The sequence below is a fragment of the Ptychodera flava genome, unplaced genomic scaffold (assembly GCF_041260155.1).
Source record: "Ptychodera flava strain L36383 unplaced genomic scaffold, AS_Pfla_20210202 Scaffold_60__1_contigs__length_796720_pilon, whole genome shotgun sequence".
Taxonomy (NCBI): Eukaryota; Metazoa; Hemichordata; class Enteropneusta; family Ptychoderidae; genus Ptychodera; species Ptychodera flava.
The window spans coordinates 89,606-104,634 of record NW_027248382.1 but is presented as its reverse complement, the minus strand read 5'-3'; the positions used below and the strand labels follow the sequence as shown (position 1 = coordinate 104,634).

At 35.7% G+C, this 15,029-nt stretch overlaps 1 protein-coding gene across 1 annotated transcript; it reads left to right on the top strand.

Moving 5' to 3' along the window:
* Positions 1-2,581: 2,581 nt before the first annotated feature.
* Positions 2,582-11,055, top strand: LOC139128583 (uncharacterized). The gene is made up of 8 exons (XM_070694333.1): positions 2,582-2,627; positions 2,898-2,990; positions 3,361-3,450; positions 3,741-3,869; positions 5,021-5,107; positions 5,525-5,933; positions 7,085-7,269; positions 10,445-11,055. The coding sequence occupies exons 1-8, from the start codon at positions 2,582-2,584 to the stop codon at positions 11,053-11,055; spliced, it is 1,650 nt and encodes a 549-aa protein (XP_070550434.1).
* Positions 11,056-15,029: the final 3,974 nt, after the last annotated feature.

Sequence of the window (15,029 nt, the reverse complement as noted above, 5' to 3'; positions counted from 1 at the left end):
CGACCAAACACATGCTGTCATTGTTCTGTCGCTAAAATATAACTATATGAGATAATCCAATTGAGTACAGTACCATCAATTTTAAAACCCACGTAGTCTGTGTATAGAGATACCATGGTCGATGGTGTTTAGGGCTGCAGGAAGATCAACAAGAATTAGAATGACATTACAACTCTCATCAAAGGCACCAAACACATCGTTGTGCACTCTAGCTAGTGCAGTTTCCTGCAACGACCTCGATAGGCGAACAGACATTAGCATAGAGGCCGTTATTCCACAAAATTTCCGTTTTCCATTCAATGTCGAAAAAAACATACTTGGTCGGGCACACCATGGAGGTAAAATTTCCTCAATGGGCAAACAAAGTCTAAGTTCGAAGATTGCTGCACTCTGGAAATAAATGTAATTGACCAATGACAGGAATGTTACCTTAGCCGATACCTAAATCTATTTTCGTGAGCAGCGCAGCCAGTGGTAGAAATGGGGCAAGAGACCAGACCAGATGTACGCAAGGTGTTATCGATTCTTTGAAACAAATATATATTCTGGCCTTTCTGTAAATTAATAAGGGCGCCATTTCCATTTGACCTGAACAGTATATCCATTAGCTTTTTCCGATATTACCAATGTACCACTGACTCAAAAAATCTCCATGGATATACAAATTTGACAGACGCTATAACATGACACATGCATAAAACCTTACTTTCCTGATGATGCGTCGTACCCTACTGACCCCAGAAAGCTTTAGCCTTTAAAGTGTAAGTTTTTAGAAACATAAAATGTGACATCACATGCCTTTAGGATCACACAATATTCGAGAGGAATATATGTAATTTGACCCACCTTAATTATCTCGCTGTATTAAAGGTATCAAAGTTTAAGGCCCATAAAAAGACTGCCTTAGGGAGACAAATTGCATTACAAATATGATTATTTTCGTCATTCAGATAATGACTCTATCGTGAATAGTGAACAACGTGTCCACGGGTCTGATACTTTTGAGCCACTAGGCAAAGGTGTTTAATTAATAAACAAGCAAACATGACGTGTAAGTATATACACACAACGGTGTTTATGAATACCTACCATTGTCAAATATACTTGTTTTACTCAAAGGAGTATGGTAAACAAGGCATTGATCGTATGTGATCGATGGGGCCCACCAATTCAAGGAGGAGTCTCCGATGGTCTTCATCTGGTAATCAGACTACTACAAGACATGGGAATATCTGTCCATTGTACAGCTCTACAAGCAACAGAAGAAGAGGAACGCGAAGCCGAGGAACTTGGCGTAACACTTCATCTTCCAACAAAAACAGGCGCATTTAAATTTCGAGAGCCGCATCGTGATTGGTTGATGTACCATAACGTACACTATCCAAAGCTAGAAGAATTAGCAAATGTCAAATTCGTGTTTGGCTTCAGTCCGTTCACCTCAGAAGCTGCCTTTCAAATCACGTGTAAGGTGTTTCCAAAGGCATCCTGTTATCTGATCAACCTCTTTGATAAAGATGACATAACGCCTTTGATTGTCGGCTGTAGTAAGGAGGAAGTGGAATTTCGAAAACGAATCATGTCAGATGAATTTAAGAATGCAAAGTGTTCATTTTCAGTCCGAGAAGGAGTTTACGCAAGGTATAGGGGACTTTATCGTGACTCAAAGCAAGAGCTGCTTTCTCCAACGGTGTTTGAGGAGTATTTATCATCCTCAAGATCAGAAAAGCTACCAATTCTTGAACACGAAGCATTCCAAATTTTATCCATCGTCCAAGAATACGAATTTGAAGATCCAAAGAAACTAGATGTCATCATTAGTGCCATTAACACAGTCGCTGAAAATCTCGACCAGTTTGACGAAACGCCACCGGCATGGAAAATTATTGGAATACCACCAAGTAAAGAGGAAGAAATCGTGGAAAAGCTGCAGAGAAGCCCTGCATTGAAGATCACGCCTACGTACGTGACAACTACTGAAGAATTTAATCGCGAACTGTTCTCTTCTCATCTTGTGCTAATTCCGCCTTCATCAACGAGTTATGCAAATCTCACTCTTGCAGCTATGTGCGCAGCGATACCCATTGTCTATCCTCGAAGATCCCACAGTCAGGAGATAGTAAATAAACACTTTGGTATCATCGAAGCACAAGAATGTGCCATAGAGATGGAGAGAGATCCGGCAGAGATTGCCAAACGAATAACGTCCGTCAAAAGGAAAAATCAAACGGCATTGCAACGTGCGACAAAGATAAGACAGCATATCATAGAACAGGTTGCAGGAGATCTAAAAGTTGCTAATGAAGCTTTTATTACAGCTTTAACCACCGACATGCAAGACGCCTCCACTGAAAAGAATGAAACCATGAGGAAGAAAAGATTGCTGTTGAGCAAAAAGGTACGCATATAGGACACAGCCTTTTGAGTGCATGAGTAAATAAATAAGCTTTTGTGATATGAGCGTGCATATATTGTCTACATTTTTAAATTAGATAAAATATAACAGGCAAAGGAGAGGGACGGAAAAAAATACATGTAGAAAGAAAGACTTATCGAATGATTGTACATTCAAAGATATTTGGAAATGCAGGAAAATGCGACGTTAAAAGAGAATATTACAGACAATGAGAGTATAGAATGACAGTCACAATCACGTTGATGTGAATATATTCTCGTCCGAGCAGATCTTGAGTCGTCAACGTAGAACACGTAACAGAAACAGCAGGCAATACAGAAAGTATTCCTAGTACGTCTGGCAATCAAGAAAAGGAATGTGAGATTATTATTATATATATATAATTAACATGCATATATATAATAGACATGCATATTTTTACGGGCTGTTGTGCCTGTTATTTCATTTTAAAGTAAGTTAAACTAAGTTTCACGTCTCTCCCAAGTGCAAGGCGAAGAGAGTCAAGTTGATGACCAGAAGTCAAGCACGACTGACGGAAGAACCAAAGAAGAAATGATAGAGGATAAACTATACACAGGTATGCCCCAAATTGTAATGCTGTCTACAAAATAGTCATTTCGAACGACATTATAACTTTAACTTTTCTGTTTTAAAATTTTCCTGCTGTTTATCAAGCATCATAATAAATTGCTTCAGTGTAAAGATATTTAAGATGCATATCTTTCTTAAAGAGAAAATGTTTTAATTGTGCAAAACAACACAGTCATAACGTTTTGCTGTTAGCATTACTTGCTAACTTCCGTTACTTTTGTACCTTCACGATAATGACATTGTTCAAATCTCATAGGATAATATCTGAGCCTAGTATTTTCATGAGCGAATGACGACTATTCTTTTGTTAGCATAAGTACCGGATAGCAGTATATGTAATTCATTTTATTGTACAGGAAAAGAAAGAAGGCACACAGGCGATGGAAAAAATGATGGCGTATCATCCGGTAATATAAAAGCAAGTACTGGACGAAAACGACGGCAAGGTGAGTGAGAGAGAGGAGAGAGAGAGAGAGAGAGAGAGAGAGAGAGAGAGAGAGAGAGAGAGAGAGAGAGAGAGAGAGAGAGAGAGAGAGAGAGAGAGAGAGAGAGAGAGAGAGAGAGGGAGGGAGGGAGGGAGGGAGGGAGGGAGGGAGGGGGAGAGAGAGAGAGAGAGAGAGAGAGAGAGAGAGAGAGAGAGAGAGAGAGAGAGAGAGAGAGAGAGAGAGAGTATTTGTGTTTCAGTCTGCCATACATAGACTTCAAACCAAAACTAAAAGATGCACTATTTTCACAGGTGAAATTTGGACTTCTTCAAATGGTGCAAACAATGAGGGATACAATTCGTCTGCACTTAAAAATAAAAAACAATCAAGCAATGATCATGACGTAAAGAAAGGAAGGAAAGACACAGAATATAATACCGGTAAATATGCTATGCTGAATGCTTTTTCGTAAATCATGGAACGCCTGCAGAAAATCGGATTATTTCAACTTTAAAGTTTGTATACATAATATGTAAATGTGCGCATTATTCACACTTCTTTCAGTCTATTTTTTCATTCAAATTTGTTGAAAGTCTCGAGGGTGTAAAGTTTTTTTTGCTGAAAATCAGCTTTCAATACATTTCTTCTTTAGTCACTGTTAACAATCCGTGACAAATTGCGTCCACCCCTTCTGATGTCGTGATTCTTAATATATCGTATTTTAAGACACTTGTTTTGACATTTCCATTTGAAATGTCGATGACCTAAGTCTAAGACGACTTAGATCATCGACATTTCAAATCGAAAATGTCAAAACAAGTGTTTTAGAATACGATATATCAACAATCACGACATCAGAAGGGGTGGACGCAATTTGTCACTGATTGTTAAGCACTGATGATCTGTTTTCCGACGTAATATTGTTCTTAGAGGGCAAACGCCTATAACTTGACATGGTCAATATAATATTATCGTGTTCTGTACATAAACGGAGTGAGTGACTTTGTAGGATGCAATCTACTTCACAGCGATCGTGATGAATATACGAGGCTGAAGTGTAATCCAATGGTATCTTTGTGGTAGATTAATATTTCATTACTGAGAAAAACATCCTCGGACAAGTACATATTGGCGCTACAAAGGGGAGTTTTGCCAGTGCAAACATGTGCCAATCATCTGGGTACCATCGAAGAATAACGATATACATGCAACATAATATATTGTGTAGAGTAACATAATCATTCAGATTACATTAAATGCAATGAAATAAAGTCATACCTATATTTACGTTCATGAATAGAAATTTCTTGTTAATGTTTTTTTTCCAATATCAATTATAATCGCAGTCTACTCTCTGATTTGGTGAATTCTCTGATCACATCGGTTGTTTCTTAAAATGCATAAGTTAACTGCAGAGACAATTTCAACAAGGAACCTTTCTAGTCAGATCCTGTTCAGATCTTGCAAAGTTTAGTAACACAAGCGAACTATCTCCTAGAAAGTCAAACTCTGTGATTTACAGCAATTCTGACTGACATATTTCAATGGTTGAGTCTATGTTTCTGTCATAAACATGGAATATTTTCAACAGGCAAACAAGATGTCAAGAAAAGACGGTCAAGAGATTCTCCTTTTCACCGCCTTTGGTTAAAGAAAAACAAGAGAAGGCGCTTACCATGTAAGTAAATAACATTATGCTAGTGTCATTTGAAATATAACTAAACAACAAGAAACAGTCCTATTGAGACAAATGGAATACACTGAACACAACTTAATGAATATGTCGACTTTCAGATAATCATATATGTGAATTCAAAGTGCCAAATTTAATGAAGAAATTTCATCCAATAAAAACAAGGTAGGACGGATCTCTTGACTGTATTAAATCTATTAGTGAGAAAAACAAATGATTGGTAGTTCGACAATGTTTTATCATTACTTTCAGTGTAGAAGCCCTTTAAACTGAATGGCTGAATTGCCCACGTTGTTTTAATTCGATATATTTCATTTTGATACAGGCAGTAGCTGTAAGTACCTATTAAATAAATGAGTGCGTGAAAGATAAGTTCGAGATATCTCTTGTTTGTCGTTTCAGGCCAGATAGAAATAAAAGTTAGACCAGACGGTGTTATTCCGCAGGAAGGGAAAACTGTGAGGGAAGTTACTACTGCCTTCTACTCCAACAAACAAACAAAAGAAAACACTGTACTGGTTGGGAAACAACTAGACCAACGCCATAAACATATGGCGTTACATGATACACGTAAAGGAAGCATTTCCTATATCATGGATTGCCAGTCATCGGAAGCCCTGGAGTCTTTGATGGGTGACTATTCAAGTAGAAGTCTTCACAGGATGGTGAAGAGTACATTCCTCTCTGAGAGTCTGCTGGATGAAATCGGAGCTCTCTACCTGTCCCTAGGAGCATCGATAGACTATGAAGAGTATCTGCTATGTAAGGAGGAATTGGCAGATATCGAAGGTATGTTCAACAGTATGGATTCGTATGGCTTGGTTGTCAAACGAGTAAAACATCCCTGTTGTACTTGAAGGCTGTACTCGAGAGACGGGTCACTTTCTTTTCTCCACCTTTGTGCATGAGGCATTTGAAATGTTGTCTGAGAATTAGATATGTGGATGAGCGTTTATGTTAAAATGTTCTAGTTCGTATTTTATAGATTATGTATTGCATTATGTGCAGATGTGTCGATAGAAATATTATAATTTTTTATATATTTTATAATAAATATTGTTATAGAATATTTTTTTCATATTATAGAAAACTTCAAAGGAAATATTCTGAATTAATCGATCTACCTCTTAAATATTGACCGAGATGATGTGCCTCAATTTCTTTTGGCATTGAAAATGCACTATAGACCAAACTCAATACGATTTATGGCAACGAGTTAAGATTATTAATGGTGATCAATTAAAAATTATCTATAATAAATTTGTCGTCGATTCTTATTGTTCATTGTAGGATCTTACCCCTGTTCTAGTGCAAAGACTCATCTCTGATATTACAAAAAGACCAGTAGTTGGTAATGTCAAAATATATGACTATGACATTACAATCCTCCTATTGAACTTGGCATTTTAAGGGGTTCATCATTAAACAACTGGTTTTAATGTTGTCATTAAATTGGCTATAATTTACTATTATCATTTATTTCTGTATTCAGGTGAACACATACACCAACTGTCTATTGAATCCATCAAAGAGATAAATGAGAAAATCAAATCCGATATTCTGAGAAAAAGGCCGCTGTCACCATAGAGCGGGCCAGGACAAGAGAAAAAGCTAGAGACAGAGATATTCTAAGAGGAATGTCAGAGAAACAAGAGAAAGGTAGAACATCTGAAATTCATGAAGTTGCGAATGACTGGATTCAAATAAAGACAGAATTACAACTTAATACCAATCACGGATTGGTTTTTGATCAGGTAGAGTTCGTCAAAGATACTAGGGCCATAATCGATGAAGAAGAAATTGCCTTAGCAACAAAACAAGAATTGATGATGGCTTTCCAGAAGTTCCCGCCTCTATGTCCAAGAAAGTCTGGCAAGCCTCACCAAACGCTGGTGATAGAGGGCGATGTACTCGTTGGTTATGTAACGAACATCGTTCATGACTATGCCATTCCTACCAAAGGGACAAACAACATAATAGAGCGATTCAGAAATTTGATAAGGAAAGGTCAAGGAAAACGACTGCTAAAGAGAGTTTGACTTCAAATTATAAGAATCTAAAGGAGCGTATCCAGGCAGTCGTTGATGACGGTGACATTCCTGAAGAACAGAAGGAAGTCTATCATCAGTTGAGGCAGGTCCAAAGAGGTATGGAGATACATGATACAGTTTATATATTTGAGCAGTTAGAACATGTGTACCTCGCTTTATTCCTTCACTGTGGAAAAACTAAAACATACTATCGAGATGTATCAAAGAGAATTTGGCACAAAAATTACCGGTAATGGGGTCATGACGCCTCTTGCTGTTACAATCCCATTGGTTTTCAGTTTATCATAAATACATTGACATTTCCTTGGTATCTGGTGAGTTGAGTCAAACAGTTTATTTAATCGTAACCACAAAGCAAATCGGTTTGTTCTGTACAATATGTAAATGCTGATAATCTTTGTATATATTTTAATATATTTCAATATATTTCTTGTGTTCAAAGAGAAGTGTCTCTTTGAACACAAGTGGTATTCAAAGTGTGAACAACAACAGACTCTAAATACGAAGGAGACAGCACGCTGTAATCCAATTGTCTCTGCCCTTGAAATGTCTGATGTCAAGGTTTAACTCCTGTAACATTAAAGTCGATCATAAAAATCTGTTATGTTTGCCTTTTAATTTCTGCAGAAAATCAACAGTGATGTGATCAACATAAACCACTATATTCTGATTGAAGAAGTAACATTAGCCTAAAAATGATGTAAAGCTACTATCAAAGACAAACACTTTTTAGATTGTAGAGTACTTGTTCTGCTATATTTTAAACTTGAGTTGAAAAAAGAAGACAGGATGATCTTTCCTACGGATATCCTGTTGCAATAAAACAGCACCAGCACCCATATCTCTAACATCTACAGCTAATTTGAATGCCAAATTGAAATCTGGTGCAAACAAGACTTGAGCACTTTTAAGTATGCTTTAAGTCTATCAAATGCCTGTTGTCATTGTTCTGAGCAAATAAACTTTATAACTTTTTAAAGTAAGTTATTCTAAAGGTCAGTAATGGTGGAGAAACTTTGACAAAATTTCCTTTTGTAGCCCACCATAAAGAGAAAGCGTATCAGTTGTCTCTTGCAATTTTATATTGGAAAACTAGTATCGGCACTGATTTTTGCATTGACAGTTTTACCTCATCCTCTCCTACAATTTTTCCAAGGTAGGTCACCCTTGCCCAACAAAACTCATATTAGGCGACGTTAGGTCTACATTGCTTTGCTCAGTGCTCTAAAACAATTTCCGCGTGACTTTGATGTGTTCCTCTCACGTGTCGTTGTGAAGGACAGCGTCATCGATGTAAGCTTTACGTCCTTTTAATCCGGATGTGAGGTTGTTTATCATTCGTTGAAAAGTTTTGGGCGAATTCTTCATTCTAAATGGTATTACCTTGTACTGGAACAATCTGCCTATTGTAACAAAGGCGAATATATTTCACGAGCACGATCAGTCAGAGGGACTTGCAAAAATCCCTTTAGTAGATCAAATTTTGTCACATACTTGCCTTTTCGGACTCGATCGATAAAGTCATCAATCCTAAGGACAGGGAAAGTGTTTGTCTTTGTGAGACTTCATTTTACTGTAGTCAGTACACATACATGAGGTAGCTTTGCACTAGTTTTTGGCACAAGTATGTATAGCAAACTCCAGTTACTGTTACTAGGTCAAATAAAGTCGTTGATCAGTAAGTACTTTGTAGAGTTCAAAGGCAGACTCAGACACATGTTCTTTTAAAGCTCTTTCTCAAATTTGCCAAAATTAATTAAATGTTTCAAAATATTGTACCGAATTTCCTTCCTGTGCTTAAGACCTGAACTTCTACCTTGAGGAAATTGGCCAATTTAATTAGGTTATCCTTTCTGAGAGAAGCAAATGTGTTCTGATCATGGTCCTCCATAAATTCGTATGGCTTTAATTCTGCCACAATGAAAACTTGCTGACTTCAAAATGTACAGTAATTTGGCAAAAGCTGGCTAGATAGTGTCGAGTGCTCTCTCCTGGACGAGCCCCTTATTTCCTTTACGTCAGAAAATCTCTCTGGTCCGTGATTTTTTGAGTACAATTTACAAAAAATTTACAACAAAGTTGTGTAATAAATACAAAGTGTTATGTTTACAGGCTACTTGTCTCAGCTGGGACGACACAACGCTCCAGAGTTGAGTCAGACAGTCTTATGATTGAGAAGTCCATTGGCTTGCAGGCTTGAGGTTTCTCCGCGCAAAGCTCACAGAATAAATCCAACATGGGAGTAAAGGTCTTTCAGTAAACTCTGTGACGTGATCCCGAACAGTCCGTCTAAACATCTGTACCGCCCCTTATTTATACTTAAGGTAGAGACACACGTTAGATGATACTTATTTTAAACTCACTTTTTCTCAATAAATTTCACTTTTAGACCCCACAAATTATATATTTTCTGTTAGCCCTATATCTCAACATTATGAAAAATATGTTTATTTTCCGAAATCACAGTGTTTGTGACCATTTGTCTCAAAAATATGCGTTTTTGAGTTTTTTTACCTAAAAAAAATAGGTGTTACAGGACTATGGCGACTTGAGATATTTTAACAGAAATCAACAATAGAGTAGTCTGGGGAAAAACCGTGTCCCAGATTTTTTCTATTCCCTTTTGTTTCAGCACAATAAGGTGTGAAAGTAACAACTCTGGGTTTTTGAATAAATTTCCGGGTTTCATTCACTTCAGCAAGAATTTCTCTTGTTCTATCAATTTTACCGAAAATCTGGGACACCGTTTTTTCCCCAGACTACTCCATTGTTGATTTCTGTTAAAAGATCTCAAGTCGCCATAGACCTGTAACACCTAATTTTTTTGGGGTAAAAAACACTCAAAAACGCATATTTTTGAGAGAAATGGTCACAAACACTGTGATTTCGTAAAATAAACATATTTTTCATAATGTTGAGATATAGGGCTAACAGAAAATATATAATTTGTGGGTCTAAAAGTGAAATTTATTGTGAAAAAGTGAGTTTAAAATAAGTATCATCTAACGTGTGACAAGAACAACGTGTAACTTTTATTGCTTTTCTAAAATATCTTTACTTTTAGTAAACACGACTAATTTAATTCAAGGACATGGAGGCGAATGACCGTAAATAGTCTTAAGAATATTCGGGACTGATTAAACTCAGGTCATAGGTGGGAGAAATGACCTACAGAACACTATATTCTAAGAAATCGTTACTTTCATGTCAAAAAACCACGTTTTAATGAACTGTTGACCATTCAGCTAATTTGGGATTTTTTGTGTTACAGGTAAACCACTGTACAACACTGCTATGGTTTTATTGTCAAGCGATGGCAAGGGATTATCAGTCTTTGCGCCAAAGGGCTTGACAATAAACCAGAATGAACATGTAGTTGTCTGTGACCATGGACCTGATGACCAGCCTGGCAGTGTGAAGACAGTAACAGCAGACACTGCACAGATTCTAACATCTGTCACAGTTCATGGCTTACCAAAGATATTTACACCACAAGACACAGCAATGGCAGACAATGGTGACTATTACACAGCTGATGTAGACAACAAATGCATTGTAGTGAGTGATGCAAAGAGTAGAGTGAAAAAAGAAATAGCAATGGGTAAACTGGAACATCCCACTGGTGTATTTGTTGACAAAGACAGAAATGTTTTCATAGCAGACTATAATGCACAATGTGTAATCAAATTAAATGGAAATGAGGATATTATTTCAAGTCGAGACCTCAGTCAGCCCTTCTCTTTGACGATGAATAGCAAAAATCAACTCATCGTGTCATGTCAGGGTGATGAAAACTGTATCTATGTTTTGGACAGTAATCTTGAAATATTGAATAATTTTGGAAGTGATCACTTAGAATTACCCATGGGGAGTTACAGTTGACAATGCAGACAATATTTATGTGGCAGATAATTGGAAGATAGTGAAATTTGATAGACAGGGTGAATACCAGGAAACCGTAACTGTAGATGGAATCCCTTACTACATTGCAGTGTTTACAGACGGCAGAATAGTTTATTCAGATGACAATGGCACTGTCAAGGTCATTTACAAGAAAAAAATCTGAGAAGACAGTAAATGCAAATACTGCAGCTAAAACTGCAAAACCTACAAACACATCATCACCAAAATGACACAATTTTCCTCATTCCTCATCGAAATTCGATAATGTTCAACAAAGTTTGGGTTAGAATTTCTCGTTATGATGTCAGGAAATAACTCAAAGTGAAATTGAAGCCCTTGGATGAAGTTGTGCATTTTTAAGAGTGAATAATTTTGTAAAATTTGAAGAAACTGTAATCTAATTTGTTTTGCTGTAATTGTTTGACATTAACAATGTAAATTACTTATTTTTTCTCAGAAAATGTTCACATTTTCCTAGCAAAGTTTTGGGTAAGAATATCTTATCTTGATGTACAGAATTCAGAATGTTAGAATTAAAGTCATTGATTGACATTTTGGTTTATATTTTGTTGAAAATGTAAGAAATTGTATCATAGTTTGTATAGAAGCAATCGATTAACTTGTTAGAGTTCCAATTATTTTCTGAAAAGTACTTAACATTTATGGGTCACATTTGGTTCGAATTTCTTTTCTTCATGTAAGAAAATTAAAAATCCCCTAAATGAAACTATAGCTTAACATTTTGTATAGTTTTCAAAGTCAACATTTTGTAAATTATTATTCAGTTTGTATCGATGCCATTGTAAGTGACACAGAGATTTCAAACACTTTCATTTTTCAAAGAAATGTTCACATTTTCCTGACCATTCCACGTTCCGGTGTATCTAAGTTCATAAAGTAGAAATCAAAATGATCCGTTGAAATTTTCATATTTTTAGAGAATATAATCAATAATTCTGTACAGCATTGCAATGGCTGTTTTATTCACTGTAAACATTCATCAAAGCATCGCTGTGAAATCTTCTCATATTTGTTTCGATTCCAGAAAGAAACTCATCAGATCTTATCTTCACAATATACACACTGTGATATTCATCTTGGTCAGGATAATTTTTTTTTCCAATTTCTTATAACTCCGTCACATTTATAAAATTTCAGGACTACATCTACATCTACATCTACAGACTTCTGCTGGCAATCCGTCAGATGTTGTTTTGACTGAAGGCTAATGCTTCGATCATTTAGTAGCTTTCACCGTAGACAAAGTAGTCGTGAGAAATGTCGCCGTTCTAAGTTGCACATTTGTGAAACCATTGATGTAATGTTACTTATTAAGAAACTGGTAATGTACTTCAGGACGTTTGCAGTTATTTCAATTTTTTGAATTTTTTCCCCTTTTTTATGAGATGTACAACAGACTTACTGACATTACTGTAAACTCTTACGCTTGTAAAATGGCCCATGATAGGTAGCGCTCTTGCAATTTCTTCTGTCAGGCTGGTCAGGTTGGTTTTATATTCGCTTCAGGGCAAAAGTACACTTAACTTATTTGTATTTGTGATGGACTCTATTTCTGAGTTCCACAGTTTTAACGCGGTTTAAAAGATACATTAACAAGAGTGTACATCAAGGCATTTTATTGGATTGTTGATTTTTGGGGTTTTATTTCAATTTACGTTTTCCTTCTACGCTTGCCAAATATTGTGTAGCACACCTAGCTATGTTCATTGTTTTAAACACAGTATACGCATTCAATATTAAAATTCACTGATGGATTCAAGAACTAACAAACACGACTGGAACTATTTGGGATGATTGGATGGTAAAATAGTGTTGATTTAATCTACAAATGTGATCTCATCTGCTTTTCTTTTTACATTACACACTTGTTTTTATAAGTAATTTATATCTTTGCAACATTAAACTATCTCGCAACTAAAACTTTTGAAAACTTAAATATTATGAAAATCCAATTGTCACAAATTAGTTCCAATCGTTTATTATTATTTATTCTGTGTACCCAATATTTTACAGCTTAACATTGTTTATACTTGAATTTTGCTGTATGAAATATTGAATATTTTTTTGTTTTTTTTTATGTACTATTTAATTTGTCGGCCGTTAATCGTATCTGTGATGCCAATTTTTACGGTATTTCTGGTCACTCTATTATAGATATAGATATTTTCAGACGATGATGTTTTGTATGATTAGTTTAATCAACTGAACAAAGTATTAAGAATTGTCCCAATATAACGATTCTTTCAAACAAACATGTTCTATTTCAAAATATTGTAATTTTTGACTTGCATGTATTTTCTTTGCTGCTCTAAATGATTTTGTGAACTGCTATCTATCGTGTTAAGACATTTCTAAATCTCGCATACTATTTTTCACTGTATTGTAACTTTTAATCATGGTAATACGTATGGTTTTGACCGATATTTGTAGTATTACTCGTGACTTCAGAATGCGGTTAGGTATTTCAATTTGAAAACTTGACCAACAGTCACCTGTTTACAATAGTCATATATTTCAGATCTACATCTCCTTGATGAAGATGTACTATTTTATCTTTCTGGAATTGAACTTCTTATTATGCTCTTACAGTACGTCATATATTAGATATTCAGATCAGCGATCGATTCTCTTAGAAACATTTTACTTTCTGTCAGTATCGATTGTTATCTGATTATTCTTCCTGTTTAGAGGGTCATGTTCATGTGTGTGTTTTGTTTTACCCAAAGTGTAATTTTAGCGTTTTGAGAATGCTATTTTACATACACTTGCAAGATTTTTATTGTAAAGTCTGCTAGTAGCACATGCAGATAAGTTTATTGTATTCCAATGAAGTAACAAAAGATTTAAGCAAAATCAATTTGTGGTAATGTTCTTGTGGTTTTGTGTTTATCTGATAAATGTTATATAGGTGACCGTAATTTATACCACAACACTGACAGAAGAAAGGTCTAGATTACTTCGCCCTTTAAAGCAAGATTGTATGTCTTCCCAATAGAAAAATGTATGAGGGGTATGTATGTATGTATGTATGTATATGTATGTATGTATGTATGTATGTATGTATGTAGTATGTATGTATTATGTATGTATGTATGTATGTATGTATGTATGTATGTATGTATGTATGTATGTATGTATGTATGTATGTATGTATGTATGTATGTATGTATGTATGTATGTATGTATGTATGTATGTATGTATGTATACATCTTTAAGCTTATATGAAAGTTGACCATGATGCAAGCACACGTGTGTTTTCAAGGTCTAGTTCTTGCATTAGCACGTTATCATTTTCTTTGTTTTCGGACCAAGAGCTTCACATCCGATATGTGTAGTCAACAATAAACTTGAGAGAGATTACAAAACTTGGACCTCGTAGAAACAATGCCGCAAGGGGGACTGGTCACTTTTGTGTGAACATATGCCAATACACAGTACCTACACTCAGTTGAGGGACTGTGGCCAACAATAATAAAGCACAAATGTGTGTTTGTTTGATTGATGTTTTTGTTTGTCCATTTGTTTGCTTGTTTGTCCATTATTTGTTTATTCTGCAAACATGTACATTATATTAATAAACCACAGTCACGCGATTTCCATATTATATGAATGTCTTACTAGTGTCGATCTATTCATTAGATGCAACATTGTCGGTCGTTACTCACAACTCCGCGTTACAGTAAGCTTGTCTCTACATCCCGAATCCTTTAGTCACGTTTTTGGCTGTCCTGCACGGTGTGTTACCTTTTCAATCAGAGTAAATAATCAAAGTTGATGTAAAATAGGACCACTTCATACGAAAAGAGTCGCGATACAATATATTCAAATGTCTAGTGGAAGAGTTGGACAGAGCTTTATGATACAGGCTGACGAATCCTATGTAAACAATAGTATATCAACACATGAATAACAAGTCATCGTTGATGACACA